At 43.4% G+C, this 21,417-nt stretch overlaps 1 protein-coding gene and 1 pseudogene across 1 annotated transcript in view; both read right to left on the bottom strand.

The window, feature by feature from the left end:
- Nucleotides 1-14,167, bottom strand: part of LOC147454152 (uncharacterized) — a 46,655-nt gene extending 32,488 nt beyond the window's left edge. Inside the window, exons 1-2 of the mRNA XM_086516178.1 lie at nucleotides 13,965-14,167; nucleotides 13,685-13,864 (exon numbers count right to left, since the gene is read on the bottom strand). Coding sequence (XP_086372304.1) covers nucleotides 13,685-13,857 — 173 coding nt within the window. The 5' untranslated portion in view covers nucleotides 13,858-13,864; nucleotides 13,965-14,167. The remainder of the gene's footprint in view (nucleotides 1-13,684; nucleotides 13,865-13,964) is intronic.
- A 2,869-nt stretch (nucleotides 14,168-17,036) lies between these two features.
- On the bottom strand, nucleotides 17,037-20,165 carry LOC147454151 (uncharacterized; annotated as a pseudogene).
- Between the last annotated feature and the right edge of the window lie 1,252 nt (nucleotides 20,166-21,417).

Below are 21,417 nucleotides of genomic sequence, written 5' to 3'. Positions count from 1 at the left end.
TAAAGGAAAAGTTGACTTCAGATCCAGTTATTGTTTTGCCAGATCTCAGGAAGTCATTTGTGGTCCAATGTGACGCGTGTGGCAGTAGCATCGGAGCAGTGCTAATGCAAGATGGACGGGTTCATGCGCTTTCTAGCTGGAAGCACTACCTCTTAGGTGCTGATTTTGTTGTCCAAACAGATCATCAGACCTTGCGATACTTCTTGACACAGTCAAAGTTATCCGAAAAGCATATGCGATGGGCAAACATTCTTTCCATGTTCCACTTCCAGATTATGCATGTGGAAGGCAAGAAGAATGTTGTGGCTGATGCGTTATCAAGAAAGCCACAAATTTCAGCTGTGTCAATTCCTTATCATCATGAGTTAGATGACATGAAGGAACAGTATATTGCTGATGAAGATTTTGCAAGGATCTTTGAACAGTTACAAGAGGGGCAACACACGAGCACTACCTCCTCAGAGATGGTTTTATGATGATGCATGGCAGACTTTGTGTCACTAGGCCACTGCGACATAAGGTCATGGAAGAGAGTCATGTCCCACCGTATGCAGGGCATCGTGGCATTGATGCAACAGTTAAAGCGGTAGAGACGTTCTTCTATTGGCCTACCTTGAGGAGAGATGTGGATGCCTTTGTGCGAGCATGCATAGTTTGCCAAAAGGTCAAGTTTGACAGGCAAAAGGCACCAGGGTTGTTACAACCACTGCCGATTCCGGATAAGCCATGGGAAAGCATTGCTATGGACTTTATCTTTGATCTTCCAAGGACGCCAACAGGGAATGATGGTATATGGACCATTATCTGCAGGTTCAGCAAGCAGGCCCATTTTATCCCTGTTAGGAAGAAGATAAAATCTGATCAGATGGCACGCTTGTTCATGTACAATGTGTTTAAGTACCATGGTATGCCACAATCGATTATCAGTGATCGTGATCCTCGCATGACCAGTTTGTTCTGGAGAGGATTGTTTGAGAACATGGGTACTACGCTCAAGTTCTCGTCTTCGTTTCATCCACAAACTGATGGACAGTCAGAAGAGGCCAATTCTACTGTCTTAGATCTGCTGAAATGCTATGTGTCAGATAATAAGGGCAAGTGGGAACAGTATTTGCCTATGCTTGAGTATGCGTACAATAATACGGTGCATTCGTCTACTGGCAAAGCACCTTTTGAAATTGTTGAAGGCCGCAAAAAGGTTCCTCCCATTTTGCACACAAAGGACAAGATCTTTGAGGCAGATCGATATGTTGAGAACATGGATGAGATGTATAAGAAGATTAAAGTTGCCTTGGAGAAGACTCAGGCAAAACAGAAAAAGGCTGCTGATCGTCACCGTCGTGAATTGCTACTATCACCTGGTGATTGGGTTCTCTTAAGGTTCGAAAAGGCAAGGTTAAAGAAGATGAAGGGCAAGGAACGGCTGTTTCCTAAGCTCAGCATGCGTTACTATGGGCCTTTTCAAGTGCTTGACAAGATCAGCGATGTGGCTTACAGGCTGAAACTGCCTGATGCGTGGAAGATTCATAATGCGTTTCACGTGAGTCTTCTAAGACCCTTCGTGGGTGATGTGCCAGAAGATATGCCAGTTGAGGATCAGCCAGAAGTTGAGGAACTTGATGAGATCCTAGTACCTGAGCAAGTTTTGGCACATAAGGACAGAAAAGTTAAAGGACAAGTTGCAAGACGCTATTTGGTGAAGTTCAAGAACTATCCGCCTATGGATGCAAAGTGGATGGAAGAGCATGAACTGTCAGAGTCACCAAATGTATTGCAGCTTTACCTTGAAGCCTTTGGGTTACAGCCTACTTATGCCCCAACCCAACGTGTGCAAAGGAGGGGTAATGATAGAGCTAGTACATCAAATGTACATATGAATTCAGTGCCATAGATGGAAATGGCAAAAGTATGAAGGCCTCATTAAGTCATTTGTATCTATGTATGTTACGACCTTTCTTGCGGATACATGCGATGATAAAAGAGTGTTAATAGCACAAGATCATCAGTGGCGTGTATTTATGGTATGCAATCGAGGACGTTTGCGATTTCAAGAGGGGGGTATGTCACGAGGACGTGGCAGTTATTAACCATGTCACAGAGATGTGGCAACTGCTAACCTTGGTTGTTGGTTTCTTTCCAATGGGGTTTATTTTATTTGTTTAAGACCCTCTTCTTGAAGTAGCAAACGGTCGGACATTGTATGGCCAATGTGAACGGTAGATTCACCCGCAGACGGGAAGTGGTCGGCACTGGAATTCGTATGGTAAGAAGATGTCTAGGCTCAGAGCAAGATCATATAGGTCCCCCCGTCGCACTTAGCAAGTTGGTGGATACTAGGAAGTGAACTCAATTAAGGCGTAAAGTCAAGGTGGGACTTCCAACAAAAAGTATCCGACAGTTGGGCCACATTGCATTTTTGGATGCGGTCCCAATGAGGATAGATGGTCAGAAGACCAGTGGGAGCCCAACGGAAGCATCTCCTAAAATTTAGGGAACTGCTATTTTGGGCCACGAAATGTGTTAGCGTCATTACCTTCGGTATGACTAGGGGAACACTTTACAACTCTGCCGCGAAGTCAACTGACGCACCAGTTGAGATATTTTTAGCAGGGAAAGCCCAAACTCGGAAACTGGGCGACGTGTCAGCTTGTGAGCAATTCTGCCACTCTGGGAGGCAAAAACGAGCTGCATATCATCAAAGGGGGCGCCATTTTCAGCGACAGGCGGATTGCAACAGGTACAGAAGCTATGGAATGCTTACCTTGCCCTCTATGCACAGTATGGTGACGGGAGTGATGCCCCGCACGCTACATACTGCTCTCTTTCTCCCCTACGTGCAGTTATGTGATGCCCCACAAGAGGGCTACTCATTTGACTGATGTACAGTTGTGTGGGTTCATGCTTTTGTGCTGAGGCAAGAGCCTCCTTGAGCAGGAACAGGGGTAGCTAACTGCTGCTCCAAAGCAGGCACTGGTGAGGGTCATAACCTCACCGTACAGGTGCAAAATCAGCGCTGTGTATGCGCTGTAATTTGACTGTTTTTCAGCCATACGGACGCCAGGATCATTGGGAATCGTGCCCCACTGGCAAAGGACAGTTAGGGGATTGTTTGGGGCTGAAAACAGGGCAAAAACCAGTAAATACAACGTGCTGAATTTACTGTTTTTGGACAGGAATCAGAGGGTATACATCAGTGCAAGCGAGTTCCAGCAGGGGAATGGGTTTCGCGCAAGTTTTGGGGCTGTTATGCTGCCGAAATTTGGCCAAATCAAATGGTATCTAGGTGGATACACGTGAAGGATTCCCAGGACCTTACCTTGTAATTTACCCTCCTAAAGAATAAAGAAATACCGAAAGGGGCGCCAATTTTGGGGCCTACAGGTTGTCGGCGTCTGCTCGGAGCATTCTAGCTTCTGAGCCGTGTGTGTATTCAAGTGTTAACTCCCGTCGCAGGTTCTCTTTGCAAAGTGCTCTATGTGTGTGTGCAAAGTAAAGAATTTCGGGTGAAAGCCAACGCCTACCGCCCTACGGGCCGGTTCCTTGTAGACAGTGGTACAAGAAGTTTGATCGCTTCATACTTAAACATGGTTACAAAAGAAGCCATGTAGACCATTGTTTGTATACCAAACGTGATGAGGATGGCAACCCTATCAATCTTGTGCTCTATGTTGATGATATGTTGATAGCTGCAAAGAAAAGAAGCATTGTTGATGCTCTTAGAGGGCAGCTAAAATCTGCATTTTCAATGAAAGACCTTGGGACAGCTGAACATATACTTGGAGTGCGTGTTACAAGGCAAAGAGACAAGCGCCTATTGTATTTGTCGCAAGAAAAGTACATTGAAAAGGTGCTGGACAGATTTAACATGGCTGAAGCAAAGCCTCTTGGCGTGCCATTACAACCATATGTCAAAATCTCCAAGGATGATTGTCCCAAGTCAAAGGAAGAAGCCAATGACATGCAAAGTGTGCCTTACGCTTCAGCTTGTGGTTCACTTATGTATACTATAGTTGCCACTAGGCTTGACATAGCCCATGCAATGGGAGTTGTGAGCCGCTTTATGGCTAATCCAGGCACGTTGCATTGGGATGCAGTGAAGTCTATTATGAGGTACTTCAAAGGGACTAAAAACAAATGCCTCTGTTATGGTAAAGGACCAATGGAGTTGAAGGGATTTTGTGACTCTGACATGGCTGGTGATGTGGATACACAGAAATCCACAAGTGGCTATGTGTTTACTCTTGCGGGAGGTGCTGTTTCATGGTGTTCTAGATTGCAAAAGATTGTTGCATTGTCTACGACAGAGGCTAAATTTCAGCCACTGAGGCTTCTAAAGAAGCTATGGTTAGCATGCCTATGCAGTGAGTTTGGTTTGCCTGCCAAGGCACCTATGCTTGGTTGTGATAGCCAGAGTGCCATATGTCCATATGTCTGGCAAAGAATGCCATGTTTCATGCACCAAAAAGCATATTGATGTGCGATATCACTTCATACGAGAAGTGCTTGAGGATGGCCCTATTACATTGGTTAAGGTCCATACATCACAAAATCCAACAGATACTCTCACTAAGTGCTTATCCAAAGCACAACATCATCTATGTATAGAGATGGTGGGAGTCACGTAGCTTAAAGGCGCCATTTATGCCTTTAAGTGGGAGGTTGTTGGGTTAAAGGCCCAAATGGCCCCCTTTAATGTATATTTTAAAGGTTATTAACCTTTGGCCAAGTTCACATGATCTTGGCCACTAACATTAAATTGGTCCTATACATTATAATAAAGGGAATGTGAGTTATTTTACAACTCACTCACTTATTCCCCTACCTATTGGATAGCGTGCCCTCTCTCTCCCTCTTCGTTCTGCTAGAGCCATCTGCTCTGCTTGCACTCGCCCCTCTTCAAGGTGCACACCCTGCACATTCTCACGTGCTCAATCACTTGCACACCGCTCCGGGCTCATCAGTGGGCCATACTCTTCCTCTCATTGCTCATGAGAATCTTCTACATGGTCTCCTGCATTCGCACATGCAGAAGAAGTCGACTGATTTCTGTTGGAATCCATAAGTGTCACGAGAAAAGGATCGAATTTCCCCGGTAGAAGAGAAATCAGCCGCGCTCCGATACCACTATAACAAACTTGGACACCCCAAGTCAAGATTCTACCGCTACACAGCAAAGATTCGCTTCAAAACAGTTCACAATTCACAATTAGGTCGACACGGCCCAGCGTAGTTCCGTGCCTAGAGATAATGGCCCCAAAGATTGACGCCCCTTTCGGTATTTCTTTTTGTATTAATCTCTATTCAAAGTACAAGAGAGTGGGTAGGTGCTCACTCTCAGACTCTGCGTCTAGATGCTTTGAGAAGTGAGGCATAGCCCACTTATTTATTGGTACAAGCGATGCACAAAAGCAGAGCCCCAAAATCTCTAAACTCAAAAGCAATTATCCCAAGAGCTGCCACCAAAAATCAGCCAACGTAATTTGCGGAGATCCATACACTGCCGCGTCAACATGTCAACGCGTTTTGTGCCGCAAAATCCGGAGGTCCGTACAGTTGGCCAAGTCAGCCTACCAACGCATTATGCGGGGGTCCATAATGCTGCCACGTGTCAGTGTGTCCGGGGTTAGCCACGTCACCATTTTGTGACACTAGACGTGGTTGATCGATTCTCCAAAATGGCGCATTTCATTCCTTGCAAGAAAACAGTTTCTGCCCCCGATGTTGCGACACTGTTCGTACAGCATATTTGCATATTGCATGGATTCCAAAATCCATCACTTCAGATAAAGATCCGAAGTTCACGATACATTTTTGTAATGTGCAGCGGAATGAATGTTGTATTTTCTCAAGATTAGTGATCTATATTTGCTCAAGGTTCCTTTTAGTTCTTAGGGAAGGAGAGAGCCTTCCGTCTTTATGGAGAGTGCTATGATCACGAACAAAGTGAGTGGATATTGTGCGTGCAAGTGAATGAGACTGAGAGAAGGAGAGAGAAGAGATACGACACCCGAGAGGTTGTAAAACCCTCCTTCGAAGGCCCCACTATCTTCGGCGAGAGTGGTCTACTTTGATTGCACAAAGGTGTACAATGCGTATGCAATGGACTGATGCAACTTGGACTATGCCGATGACGACGACGATGATGACGACGACGACTTGATGGCTGAAATCTGTGGTCTTCTAACTGTTGATTTTCGGGACTATTTCGGTGGCTGAAAATGACTGGTTTGGCTGCGTTTTTCGAGGCTAAACTTGAGGAAACTTCTGCAATCTATCTAGGGCTGATCTGCTACTTTGCTAAAGGCTGGATCCTGCATTTTTGACTGCTGAATTGCTGATCCAAAAACGCTGAGATAGCTGATCCAAAAAACGCTGAAATGGCAGATGTTTGCTGGCGTTTTTGGCTGATATCTCTACTGCTTTGCTGAGGTTGAAAAACGCTGGAACTGCAGGCTTTTTCCAATGCTAAAAACGCTGAAATTGCTCATGTTGCATAGCGTTAGTAAATGCTGAAAACGCTAAGGGCTGAGGCTTGTAGGTCGCGGAAAAAACGCTAGAGAAGGTCACTGCTGGCGATGACTTGCTGTAGGGGGGAAACGCCAACTCTTCTGCTAGAAAGTGCTAACTTGGTTTGCTTATTATTAACTTAGCAAAATTGCCCTACCTACTTTTGCTGGAAAGTCACTTAAAAATAATAAGTGAAAATACCAAAAATAGGGAAAATAGGCTAAATGCACTGGTAAATTCCCCTAACAGATTCTAATGGATTCTGAAGGGGATTTTGATGGTCATGCTGCGTGCAACCGGAGGATATGCATCTATGCTAAGTGACTGGGCATGCACGGTCTACGAATAGACTCACAGAAGTGCAGGTCACTGCTAATCTAGACTTGACTACACTGACTGAACCCTGCTGTGGTGTAGCTTGTCCACGGACACATAGGGTTGGGATGTGTCACGTGACATCCCCTCCTTTTCAAAGTGAGGTACTGGTACCCAACTGTATGGCGTCAAGGGAGATCGCCAACAGCATCCGGAATCCTGGAAGGGACTCTTCCGCCCACTCTGATGTGTGGGTCGTGCGGTACTTGGAACTTCATAAAGGTCTGCAACGCTTGCTTCTTTGGGCCGTGCCGAAAGTGACACAAAGTCTTCTATGGCTCCTTCAATGCTTCAACTTCGTCTAGAGTCCTGCTTCTGTCGTCTTCAAGAATCTCCATGGCTGAAAATTCCTGAAACCATCTCCAATACAAAACCATGAACATACCCATTCCATGTAAAGTGAAGGAAAAAAATCTTGTCTTTGCTAAAGACTGTGTATGCAATGTCGATGAACATAGAGACGGAGTGACAACCCATGCATCAAACACATGCAAACAATGAGGTCGAATCTTTTCTGTTTGATCGAAATCAATTAACTGTGGCAAATCACAATGGAAATGCCCATGCTTGGTGCTCATACTATCATGTGCTCTTTCTGAAACTGTGTCATGCCAAGGAAGAGACATGGAATGCGACTTCCTTACATACAAATTTTTCAGCTTTTCATGAACAATCCGCATACATTCGTGCTCATCCATGAGAGAAACGTGCTCAACATACAATATGTCATGCCTAGGAAAAGGGATCACATAACGATGTTGACTAAAATACAGGAAACCTTCACGAATGAAACACTCGAACAATACGTGCGTATCAATCATGCGAACACATAATACTTCCTGTAAGGGTTCTTTGGACCTAAGCTCGAGAGCCAAGATCGCTTCTTCCTGAATGATCGAATCGTCCTGTGGGGATTCTTTGGATCTCGACTTGAAAGCCAAGATCGGTCCTTGGTGATTGATCATATCTACAACAAGGTTAGCTTCGCTAGAAAAAGCATCCACTAACACATCATCCTTGTGAACAATCACATCATCTTCATGCAATTCATCATGCTTGTCTTTGTCAGCCAAATCATCATGCAAATCATTATCATTCAATTCCTCATCATGCTTCATACAATCATGTAAATCCTGTGTATCATGCTATGAAGAAAAAGAGATTGAAAGAATCTCCTTATCCCGAATTCTTTTAACCTTGTCCTGCATATTAGCAATGAGAGATGGAGGAGGAGCAATGTCCTCTCCATGAATGACGATAGGAGAATCATTGTCGGCATTGACAGTTATAGTGTTAGCCGTAAATTTCATGAGAGCATCATTATCACGAAACCATCGAATGCCCAAAATCATATCACATCCTGAGAGAGGAGAAACAACAGGCAGTCTGTTGAATTGCAAACAACACATCAAGGTACTCCTCCGTGATGAGAGCCTCCATACCAGGACGAAAGCCAGAGACCTCGATAGGAGATCTCGGACTAACCTCGAGACAGGCTCTCTCAACAAGAGAGGAACTAATCACATCATGCATACTACCTTGGTCAAACAAGATGACAAAACGGTGCCTCGACGTACGATCATAACATTTAATGAGAGAATCATCAATGGGAGGGTCCTGAGAAACTTGGGGCACACTCGTGTTATCATTCATTGCATTGACAGATGTAGTGGGTGTTGTGGGTTCTTTAGATTCATTCAATTCAAGCTTAGGACATGTTCTTTTTATGTGACCCTTAATGTGACAATGAAAACAACGACCTTCCTTAGAATAAGTGCTTTGTTCTTCTGACATGATGTATCCTCCTACAATTCCTTGTGCTACCTTTTCATCTGGAGTAAGCTTAGGTTTAGCAATTGTGTTAGCCTTACCATTTTGCTTGAGAGAGCGCCAATCGTCCTTCAATCGTGCGAGGTACTCAGGTGGCATAAACCGCGCCTTGAGCTTGTCTTGGAAGTCAGCCCAACTATAAGAGGGGCGTGAAATCGTCGACTGCCTTTAGGTGCGCGGCTAGCTGTGCCTCTTGCCATGCATGGTACCAATTGATGGCATCACCGGCAAGGTACATAGTTGCCGTCAAAACTTTGCTATTTCCTGTCTTCTTAGTTGTCGCAAAATAAGCATTAAATTGATGCAACCAAGAATGAATAACTGTAGCATCCATCTTACCGTCATGCTTACTGAAAGTCAACTTTTTTGTGACTGGATGGTTGGAATCCGCATCGTGGCTTGCGCCACTTGTTGACGAACTTCCACGATCTTTGGGTGGTTCGGTCTTTGAGGCTAGTGCTAGTTGAAGCAATTCTTGAGTGTGTAGCTCCCGTTGAGATTCACGCTCGATCTCCAAGGCCAATCTATGAGCTGTACGATCGGCCTCCAAAGCAGCGTTTCTTGCCGCCTCTTCCGCCTTTCTTAGTTGTTTCCGTTCTTTGCGTTTGTTGCGCTCGCGTTCTAAAGCAAGTCGATTGTCTTCTTGTTTTGCGGCAAGGTGTTCGTTTCTTTCAAGGCGCTCACGTTCCTGAGCAAGCCGATTTGCTTCTTGTCTATCCATCATGGCCATCATCTGCTTGACCATTGCCTCCATAGGGTTTGGTGCACTTGGTGGCGTAGATGGCGAAGGGGGAGGGTTGAAGAAATCATCTCCGAGTGGGGAAGAGTCTTCGTCGCCTCTCTCATGCTCATCACTGTATGCCAAGTATCCATTCCGCTTCGGGTGACGACCATGCACTATGATCTTGGGTTCTGAAGTTCGCGAGGAACTTGGGTTCTTGAGGTTCTTGATTCTTGAGGGTCTTGAGTCTTGAGGGTCTTGGGTTCTTGAAGTTCTTGAGGTTTTCTTTCGCTTGCAAATCGCGTTGGAGAAGGATCTTCTCTTCACCCGAGTTCTACTCTTTTCTGCGGGCGCACCCCTTGGCGGCCTTGCGCTCACACCAAGGTTGCTTTTTCCCACCTCACGTCGATTGGCCAACCGCTAAGTGCACGGTCCGCTCTCAATGAGTGAAAAGAGACACAAGGGGAGGCTGGACAAGCCCTTCTTTCTTGGGATTCCTGTCACTCTTCAACAAAACACGATTAGGAATCGCCACCCCCAAGTAAACTTGGATTCGTGCGACCGCAACAAGCAAAAAAAATTCTTGTGGTTCTTGTGGTTCTTTCCTTGAGTAATGCAGAACACTTCCAAAGCTCTGATACCAATGTAAGGTGCAGCGGAATGAATGTTGTATTTTCTCAAGATTAGTGATCTATACTTGCTCAAGGTTCCTTTTAGTTCTCAGGGAAGGAGAGAGCCTTCCGCCGTCTTTATGGAGAGTGCTATGATCACAAACAAAGTGAGTGGATATTGTGCGTGCAAGTGAATGAGACTGAGAGAAGGAGAGAGAAGAGATACGACACCCGAGAGGTTGTAAAACCCTAGTCCGAGGCCCCACTCTCTTCGGCGAGAGTGGTCTACTTTGATTGCACAAAGGTGTACAATGCGTATGCAATGGACTGATGAAACTTGGACTATGCCGATGACGACGACGGTGATGACGACGACGACTTGATGGCTGAAATTTGTGGTCTTCTAACTACTAATTTTCGAGACTATTTCGGTGGCTGAAAATGACTGTTTTGGCTGCATTTTTCGAGGCTAAACTTCAGGAAACTTCTACAACCTATCTGGGGCTGATCTGTACTTTGCTAAAGGCTGGATCTTGCGTTTTTGACTGCTGAATTGCTGATCCAAAAACGCTGAGATAGCTGATCCAAAAAACGCTGAAATGGCAGATGTTTGCTGGCGTTTTTGGCTGATATCTCTACTGCTCTGCTGAGGTTGAAAAACGTTGGAACTGCAGGCTTTTTCCAATGCTAAAAACGCTGAAATTGCTCATGTTGCATAGCGTTAGTAAATGCTGAAAACGCTAAGGGCTGAGGCTTGTAGGTCGCGGAAAAAACGCCAGAGAAGGTCACTGCTGGCGATGACTTGCTATAGGGGGGAAACGCCAAGGAGATGGAGTGGATGGCGATGCTAATGCTTGAAGATGCCCGCAAAGATGGAGGTCCAAAAACACTCGGGGTGCTTTGGGGGGGGGGGGTTTCTGCTGAGAAGTTGCCTGTTGAGTAGGAAGCTCCTATTGCCTCTTCTGCCAGAGAGTGCTAACTTGGGTTTGCTTATATATTGACTTAGCAAAATTGCCCTACCTACTTTTGTTGAAAAGTCACTTAAAAATAATAAGTGAAAATACCAAAAATAGGGAAAATAGGCTAAATGCACTGGAAAATTCCCCTAATTGATTCTAATGGATTCTGATGATCATGCTGAGTGCAACCGGAGGATATGCATCTATGCTAAGTGACTGGGCATGCACGGTCTACGAAGAGACTCACAAAAGTGCCAGATCACTGCTAATCTAGACTTGACTCGATTGAATGAACCCTGCTGTGGTGTAGCTTGTCCACGGACACATAGGGTTGGGATGTGTCACGTGACAATTTTTGAATTTCTCTATTCAAGTCTCTTAGCACCAGTCTCTTGTTCAGTTCAGCTTATCATCCTAAAACAGATGATCAAACAGAAAGAGTGAATCAAATTCTGGAAGAGATGCTTCGATATAACATTCAAACCAGATTAGCATCTTGGGAGGATTACTTGCGCCTTGTGGAGTTTGCTTATAACAATTCTCCTCATTCAGTAACTAGAATGAACCCATTTCAAGCAGCATATGGACATACACCTCTTGTCCCTACGAACTTTGTCCTTCAATACAAAGTAGCGTTGGCACGTCAGTTGGTTCAAGAGATGTAAGATGTGCTTATACAAATTCGAGATACATTGGTTCATGTCCAACAAAAATATCACAGACAGACCAATAAGCGTCGTCGTTATGCAAAATTTAAAGAAGGTGACTTGGTCTTACTACATGTGGCACCCTATCGCTACAAAACCAGTCTTTCCAAAATTACGGGCTCGTTTCTATGGACCTTTCAAGATCATCAAGAAGAATTCAATTGTCAGTTACAAGTTGCCACTCCCGCCTTCATGGGAAAAAAATCAACCGACTTTTCACATTTCTTAGCTCAAACAATATATTCAAGGAGATTCGCATCTTGCAGACTTTTCTTATGTGCTAGAAATAGAAGAAAAACACATTATTCTTGTCCCAAAAAAGATTCTCGATGTTCGTTAAAAAGAAACAAGACAAAAGATCACAACCAAGTTTCGTGTTAAGTGGATAAGCTTGGATGAGCCAGATTCTACTTAACAAACAGATGAAGAAATGCAACAATACCCTCACCTCCTCCAAGAGCTTAGAGTTCTTTGACAAACGACATAATTCCATTTGACACATGGGTTTTATTAAAGAGGGAGGAAATGTCACGATTGTGACTAGGTTACATCATACACACTTACTCATGGACGCAAATATGCGAAGTGCCATGCCGAGGAGGACTCCTACGCTTGGATGGTCACGACCCTTCGCTCAAGAGACATGCCTCTTCGCCAAAAGCACACTCCTTCGACGACTAGTCACACCCCTTCCCTCTACGGTTGCGACTATTCGCCCAGTGGTTGCAACTCTTCGTCCAAAGGACGTGTCTCTACGCCTAGAGTCATGTCTCTTCGCCATGAGACGTGTAGTTTCATTTGTGACTCTTCGTCTCCTATAAAAGGAGCCCATTGTACTCAATTTCAATCAATCAATCAAACACAGTCTCTTATCACAGTTGTCTTTCTAGTTCTATTCAGAAATATAGTAAACACATATGAAGTAATAGCACAGTTCTTCACATCCAATTCAAAAGCAATGAACTCAAGAGCATCTAGTCTCCAAAAACTGCCCAAAAAGCAACCAGCACAATTGACGAAAATCCGTATAGCCTACCACGTGGCATCAGCGCAAAACGCGAAGGTCCGTACAACGACTCAAATTAAAAATGATGCGATCTGGACCATTGTGGGCAACGTTAGCAAGCAAGCTCACTTTAATCAAGAAAACCATCAAAGCTAATCATATGGCTAGGGTTTTTCTAGCACATATTTTCAAGCACCATGGGATGCCCAAGTCTATTGTAAGTAATTGAGATCCTCACATGAAATTAAATTTTTGGCGTGCCTTGTTTGATAACTTTAGTATGAAGTTGAATTTTTCTTTTACAGATCGTCCAAAAACAGATGGACAAAGTGAGTTACCAATTTCACAATATCGGATATGTCAAAATCCTATGCGTCTCACAAACAATCTCTCTGGAAAAAGTATTTGTCCCTTGTCAAGTACGCATATAACAATAGCGTACATTCGTCTATGGAAAAAGCACCTTTTGAGATTCTTTATGGTATGCCTTTGCTTCCACCGATATTTTTAACCAAGGATAAGATATTTGCAGCACATGAGTTTGTCCGAGAATGATGCAACCCTCCACATCCACAACCGTACCATTACACTAGTGCAAAAGGACAAGCCACTCGTCCTCAAAGTTCGGTTGTCCGAGTTGATTTAGAAAGTTGCTCGACCCAACCCAAATAAACTAGATAAATAGAATAATATGACTAACTTCACAATTTAAATTGGGCACATTCGCATGAGATACACAACTTTAACATTCCTTTGCGGCTCAATAGTGGAATGAGTTGATGAAATAGTCGAAGCACAAGCTCCCCAACACCTGGAATACTGGATACACCTAGGGGAATGCAAGAATGGAGCTGGAGGGAGCCCTTGGAGCCCTTGAACTTGCTAGACCACCACTGCTGAAATCTCTCTCTCTCTCTCTCTCTCTCTCTCTCTCTCTCTCTCTCTCTCATGTATAGCTATGGGCTTACGGGTTTGTGGTATTGGTGCTAGTGACAGTCTTACGAAAATCTGAAAACTTGGGTGCTCCCGAGAAGCCTCGACTGGTGGTCGTCATAATGGGTTGCATGTCCTGATCCCCCTGCTGACCTTCGTTCTCTTGAGGCATCGCCCTAGTCGCATCATTGTCATCCTCTGCGGACATTATGGTTCTGCAGGCAGAAAACAAGAGTAAGAAAAAATGGGCAGCTAGGGATTCCACCCATTAAAGGGCCATCTCCAATGAGAGTGTGATAAGATGAATCCACGTACCCTTGAAGAGCGATGCAGGAAAATTTTATGTGGAAAAGCTGGGGAGCTGGGGAGCGATGGGTTGCAAGGAGAAGAATCTCAAGGACTGCCCCGAAAGGATGCAGATCTGTGTCCGATGAAGCACTATCGTGAGGATCGTGGACCCCCTTCAAGTCTACTTTCAACGCCGAAGTGAGGAGAAGAGATCATGAGGGAACTTCTACCACACTTGGATGATAGGGTAGAGGAGCCAGTAAAAAGACGGTCTCTGTTGGCGTGGTTAGGTTGGCTGGGGTAAAGTGATCGAGCCAATCACTATCCAAACCTAGCAAGTGCTTATGAGAGTGTCTCCAAAGATCATAAGTGTAACTAGTTTGCCATGATTGCTTCACATGATAAGAATCCAAAAATGATAGTAATGTGGGTTTTACCTCATGGCATCACTTGTTCTAATGGCTCAGTAGCATCTCTCCTCGATGCTTTTGCCAAAAGCTCTACGACCTCGCAAGACGAATGAAATTTTGCATTGGCAAATATGTAAAGGAGAAAATTTCCACATCATAATTTTTAAAGATAGAGAGATGCATTTCAAGTGCATTGTGATGCTTGTGCCCATCGAAAAATGAAAAAACCATACGTACGACACATATGTATGGTGTAGAGTTGACATTGTTCTCCACATTTATAATAATATCGTAGGGAACGTCCTCTTTAATAATCGTTTCAATGAAGATGATGTAAATTCATTGCTTTGATGATACATGATGAAATTTTTATCCCAAGTACCGGGTCAAAAACGCTACAAGGCCTCCTTGCCTTCTCTTCTCCTCGCTCAAATGCTTGTCCTCACCCAACGTCACAGAGCACAAAGCTTTAACACCATGTCAAAGACGGCGATGTGGAAGCGTAGAGCAACTAGGGAGAATACATGAGAGAGAAGAAGAAGAAGAAGAAGAGAGTTTTAACTTCATAGGAAACTATCCCAAGAGACCTCATAGATCTATCTGATGAGGAGAGAACTATTGAACCAACCAACCTTGGCAATGAATTGATGATAATACAAAAGGGCAAGGTGTACTTATATAGTCACCTTAGCAAATTGCCCTACCCAAACTTTGACAAATAAGTAAACTAAATACCTGAAGCCAAAATAAATATTGGAATCACATTGCATAGTTCACTTCAGATGCCATAACTCTAACACCAACCCTTCTCTCCCATACAAGATCTGGCACATTGTATCAATTTCTTGTTGTTCTCTCAAAAAAAAAAGGATATCACATGTTCGCTCATCTATAATGCATCTGCATAACAATAGTAAGTGCAACATCTAGATAGGCATTCATTGGTCGCTTCGTAAATATAATCTCGATAAGAAATGTCTTTAGAATAGTCAAAATGGTGAAATAAAAAAAGTGCCCGAAAAACTTTGCTAGTGTCAAGTGTGGTTAAAGGAACTATAAGACACAAGATCTTTCCGCCACCTTACAAGATTAGTCAACATTCCAAAGAGGACATCTGTGTATTTTTCTTTCATGTGCTTCATCAAGCACGATAACAGGATATGTTGAGAGTTGGCTATCCACAACCATTTCTCTAAGAAGCATTCAATCTGATATACATTTGATTATGGTGTCAAGCCTCATGCAATCCTCAAACCTAATTGTGTAGCCAATCTCTTCACCAAGCCTGCAACTAAACTCTTCACAGTAGCGGTAATGTGTGTATAGATGTGTGTGTGTGTGTGTGTGTGTGTGTGTGTGTGTGTGTGTGTGTGTGTGTGTAGCTGTTTAAATCTTAACTAATAAGACATAATTGAACTTTTACATTCAAAAGACAGCTGGCCAAGGAATAATGAACTGATATGTACAAAAATAACTCAGTATTAGAATTATTTAGGTACAATGATTGTAGGAAAGAGATCCTCTTTCAGTAAGACTAAAAGTAAAATAACTTCCCCGTTCCTCGGTGAGTAATTCATTACAGAAAGGTTGCTTGCCAAAGAAAAGAAAGCCATCCAAGATAAGATAGAGTCCTTACCTGCATCCATCCAAACAAGACAACAATTTTGTTAGCATTGGATGTGTTTTACAGGTATCAATGGACTATATCATTTGTTATCCATGTCCATCTTATAGGTTTTAATTACTTTAGACAATCTAGTTTATTCATTAGATTTGCTATGTTAGCAGTCTTTCATATTACTTTATAGTCTATGGTGAAGTCCATCAATAAGTAAAACTAAGAGCCATAGCTCAGTAGCTATGCATAAAAAAGCAACCATATACTTACCTTCAAAAATCAGTAGAACCCATGGTACCAAAGGTACTTCTTTAGACAAAGAGATGTGAAATCCGACTTCTTTTTGTCAACCAAAGGTCATAAATGATGGTGGTGACTACTTCGTTTTAAAAATAAAAAAAAAACAACAATGTAACCAGTCAAGAGAGTAGCAAGACTCCCCCCTTTTTTGTGGAACTTCATCATTTTTTTAGCAATAGCTTGGAAGCTATACCCAAGCCGAAACAACCCCGGCCATATACTTACCTTCATATCCATAAGACATTAGCGGTTTTTAAGAATAGTAGTGTCCGGTTCTACCAACCATAGCTTTTTTCCAAAGCCAAAAAAATGAGCTGCTGTATACTTACCTTCACAAAATGCCAGGTTATCACGGACTGTAGTGTCCGGCCTGATATGAGCTCCCAATTGTGATAAGCCCCAGTGGCAACCAGTTAATCTCAGAAAAGAACCCACCGTTTTCGAAATCTGCGAGTCAATTAGATACCTTTATCTCCTTAGATAAAAACCAGTTACAACAGCGACAAGAACCAATCATTAAGCTGTTTATTTTCGTCAGAGTCAGAGCCAAGTGACCCATCGGCCATAACCCCATGTTGCCACCATTTATACAGTCGGGACACAGTAACAATGCGCGTTTATCAATACATATCCAACTGCAGCATGTATTAGGAACGGCCATCAAGCCAACCATCATACTCACAACCATATACTTGCATACACATACTGCCACATATGCACAAAAGGTTTTATGTGGAGGTAAAGTCCTGCAGCGGGTAATTTCTGAGCCCTTTACACCGTACTGAGGCTACCCCCATTTTTTATGTAGACAACCATAGACAAACATTTTTTATGCACAAGAGACCCAAGGCCAGCCATAATGTCTAGGCTTATCAAAAGTAGCCAGTCAAGCTCATAACTATATGCACCTGCAACAATTTCCAAGAATCGACATAGCCTACAGTAAGCCACAGAGGCAACCTAACCAATCCGAGTCAGGAGCAGTTTTTATGCAAGCCAGGGATGTACCATTCCTAAGTTTACCATATCAGGCCCTTTGAAATAATATCAACAGAAAATACCATTCACACTGTTTGCAAGAATACCATAGTCGGAAAAACTGCACAGTATGCGTACTTGTAACAAGCATAAGGTAGGACTACCTTCCCTCAAAAAACCTTTTAGTGTTTAATTTGTGCATAAATAGTGCAGTAAAACAGCAAACTCAGCAGGGGTAAGATTGAACACCTGAGTCACCTCCGAGGAGAGCTCCATTCTCCTTGGTAGTAAAAAGCAGACAAGAGGTGTTTCACAAAATAACTCAACACACCCACAATGGCTAAGTGAGGGGCAGAGATGCGCCCTCACCTGTTTTTATAGAAGGAGGAGGCAAGTCTTGCCCGTGTGTTGTGCCACGGTATCGAGAGAGCTAGGCTGCGCTCCACCATGAGTGTGAGATAACATCAAGCTGCACGCCTATGGCCTTCAATGGGGATCGACAGTCAGGGGGGAAGAAGGCCGCCTTCACTACGCCATGAGAGCAGACGACATTGGTCACGCTCGACAGAGCATCATAATTCATTCAAGGGCTTGGCCCCCGGTAGTAGTGGTCCATTTTTTAATAACAAACCAATTTCTTAAGTTTTGACCTAGTATGGTCCAGGCAAAAGGAGCCTCAAACAAAAGGGGGGGGGGGGGGGGGGGGGGGGGTTGTGTTTTTCTTTTTGGAAGTTTTTTCTTTTTAAACAAATACAACTAATGAACAGTATACTAGTGTGTGTGTGTGTGTGTGTGTGTGTGTGTGTGTGTGTGTGTGTGTGTGTGTGTGTGTGTGAGAGAGAGAGAGAGAGAGAGAGAGAGATGTTGCGTCTGGCTAATCTATTGTGAATTGTTTACACAACTCAATCGCCCCTTGTGCATGGCAGTAGGAGATTAGAGAGGCCAATTAGCCAAACATAGGCAGCTACAATAGATTGTGGTACTATGGTAGGTCGTAGGGAGTTTAACATGTTTGGGGTGGGCGACTATCAAAGGTTCAAGAGGTGATCACCTCTTCGACCCAATGAAAAGAAGCCCTTTGGATGAGGAATTAATCCCTTTGGTATGAATTAGCTTTCAATAGGTCAGAAAGGGCTTTTTTTTGGGATTATCATGACAAAGGAGGATGGAAATAGCTCTTCCAGGAGGATGTGAGGGAACACCCTGATGATGATGCTACGACTCTTGTATCAAGATGAAGGCGCTAAAGAAGAGCTTGAAATTGAGCTCAATGAGGATGAATTGGCCTTTTTAAGAATGCAAACAAGGTACTCCATTGATGTGTCACATATGAAAATGTAAAAAATCTAGATGGCTCACTTCAAAGAGTTGCAATGATATGATTCTCTTTAACCAAAGAGAGTGAAAGATTTGGAAGAGCAGTAGCAAAGGAGCATGCTTGATTCCATCCCAAAAGATTTGAAGGGTCCTTGGGAAGATCCCGTGGCAAAAATAAGAGAGCGACATCTTGCTCTGGGAACTTCATGGTGTAGGACTCTTGGAGTGGAACAAGGATGCATTTGATAAGTCACCCACATTTGATCAGCGATCAAATCTATTAATAAAGGAGCAAAAACAAATTGTTCCCATTTACAAGTTGAAAAAAGGGCTTGTCCATGAGCACTGGAGTTTAATAATGACCGGAGAAACTGGTTTATGAAAAACAACTCTGGTTACAAAATATTTAGGAGAGGCAGGGTAGAAAACTAAGATTGGGTGCAGACAAACTCAAAGAACGGCTGCAACACCTATAGCCAAGAGGTGTGCACTCCAAGGGGAGGCTTGTCATGTAGAGAGGCGCTTAATTGTAGAGACAGACATAGTAGCCCTCTCTCTCTCTCTCTCTCTCTCTCTCTCTCTCTCTCTCTCTCTCTCTCTCTCTCTCTCTCTCTCTCTCTCACACACACACACACACACACACACACACACACTATACATGTGCAAGGCGTAATGTTGACAAGAAAGGTCCAATACACCAAGGGCAAAGGTGTTGGATAACAATTGGGACAATAATACCCCCCCTGCTTGCATTACTGCCTTATACAGGTTATTGATGTTAGTCAACTCCAATCCCAACTTCAGCTTCTACCCTTGCAAGAGACAATTACTTGGTTGCTCAAAGCTCAAAGCTCTCCCAAATCGATCCGTTCCTATTGTCAAATATAATTAGATTGCCATTGTTATGCATTTCCATGCTATCCATAGTGCTCAATGGCCACGCCATTCTTTTGTGTCCTTCTACGAGAGTCAATATCTTGTTCTCGTGCACCTACAACTTGGCAAGGGAGCTCGCTTGCTGCTCTAGAGGATTTGTGCTATTGAGAGTTCAGACGGGAATGAGGAATGGGATACTGCCATTGTTGTTGATATGCTTGACACCCAAGCAGGTGGAGAGGGAGATGGGCCACCCCCTCCCCCGTGTGTTGAAAGCCTCTGCATGATCATCTTACGCTTTCGGCTAGGCTATAATGGCGCTACCCTATTGAAGGAGAAGCCTTTGGAGCTGGAGGCAAATGCAAAGGAATTGAGATTAATGGGGCAAAGATGGAGAAGCGGGCCAGTAGCTCGGAGTTGGAATTGAGAGAAGAGAGAAAAGAAGAGGGGAAGGAGAGGTCAGTAGAGAAGGTCCAAAGAGGTGAGAGGAGAACCTCTGCTCATCTGCAACATGAATTGTGATGAGTACAAATGGCAAGAGCATGACAAACATAGCGGCAACTCTCTTCTACGATAACCTTCCATATTTAGGCTATGATAGTGTTGTTGTTTCCTACTTTGTGTGCTTTTTTCTCCACCTTTAATAGAGCACCAATTATGAGTTGTTGCTTGGATCCCATCAACTGGTGCTGCCAAGTGGCACAATTCTCCTTGCAAGGTTGCTAACATCGTATTACACAATCAAGGTAAAAGTGATGTTTGGCATGAAACTTAAGCTCAAGGGAATTACTCAAATATAGGGATTTTTCCCAACTCATTTTGGCATCTTCATGGTCGAAAAGGGTCATTTTAAGTTTGATTTTTTTTTTAAGGGCAAAAAATGGCCAAAAAAGCCCCATTTTGGGTGAAATATGGCTTTAAAAATGCCACATCACTCACAATGTTGTGATTGTGCGCAAGGGGAGATGTTAGCAAAATGGCTGAATATCAACACTTTCACTATCCTTGATTGGGGATCCTCAAGGTTTTGTGAGCTAGCCTTGTTGTGCACCTGTAAACAATGCACTGGTGCCCTTGCAAATAACTACAAACTTTTCTTCCTCGAGTAAGTTTGTTAATTTGTTTATAGAAGTGCCCGAGCTTCCATAAATGAGCTCCATGTATGTGTGTCAACGAAGAATTTATGGAGAAAGCTAGGGGGTTTTATAGGGAAAACTAGTATTGCATGTAACCAATTAAAGGCAAAGCTACATGAAATAGTAAACCATACATGAGTTTTGAGTTGATTTGGTGCTTGTGAGTGGAGCTTCCATGGTTGAATTGAAGGTGTCCTTAACTAAGTTTTCTTCTTGAGTGAATAAGTTGGTGCATGTTGTCTTCTAAGTCCCAAACTCACAATTAGAGACGCGGTGGCTTCTTAGATGTATTGCAACCTTCTTGGCATACCAGTTCGTGAACCCAATATGAAACCAGCTGGGATGAGGGTTCAAACTTTTTGATACAAACCTGAAAAGTAATGGATCAACAAGGGGTGCACTTTGAATATGATACAAATGTTCCAAGAATGTGCATTGTTTATGCAGCAATAGCAAGATACACTTCATTGATAGAGGAAAATATGGATCCTTTCAATAGGAAAGATGTTTACAAGTACTTCAACACTATTGTTGTTGAACACACTACGAGAAAATGACACAAATAGCAAGAATAAGAACCAACATAAAATGTCGATCCATGGATTTTACCCCATAGGGCATAGAGGCTTTGAATCTCATCTATTGAGAGGGAAATGCACGTGCTATCTATGTTCAATCCAATGCTAGTCTCTAATCTAAACCCTATCAAAATCACTAAGCAAACATGCACTAGGGAATCTCTTGGTGAAGTCTAGAAAACTCAAAATAGGTTTGTGGACGTCTACATAAACTACACACACACTACAATGCAAATCTTGAGAGCTCTTCCCTTGCAATGGAAGAAG

Source organism: Adiantum capillus-veneris, chromosome 7 (assembly GCF_014529385.1).
Source record: "Adiantum capillus-veneris isolate H3 chromosome 7, ASM1452938v2, whole genome shotgun sequence".
In the NCBI taxonomy this organism is placed as follows: domain Eukaryota; kingdom Viridiplantae; phylum Streptophyta; class Polypodiopsida; order Polypodiales; family Pteridaceae; genus Adiantum; species Adiantum capillus-veneris.
The sequence above is the reverse complement of the archived record's forward strand: the minus strand, read 5'-3'. Positions and strand labels throughout refer to the sequence as shown.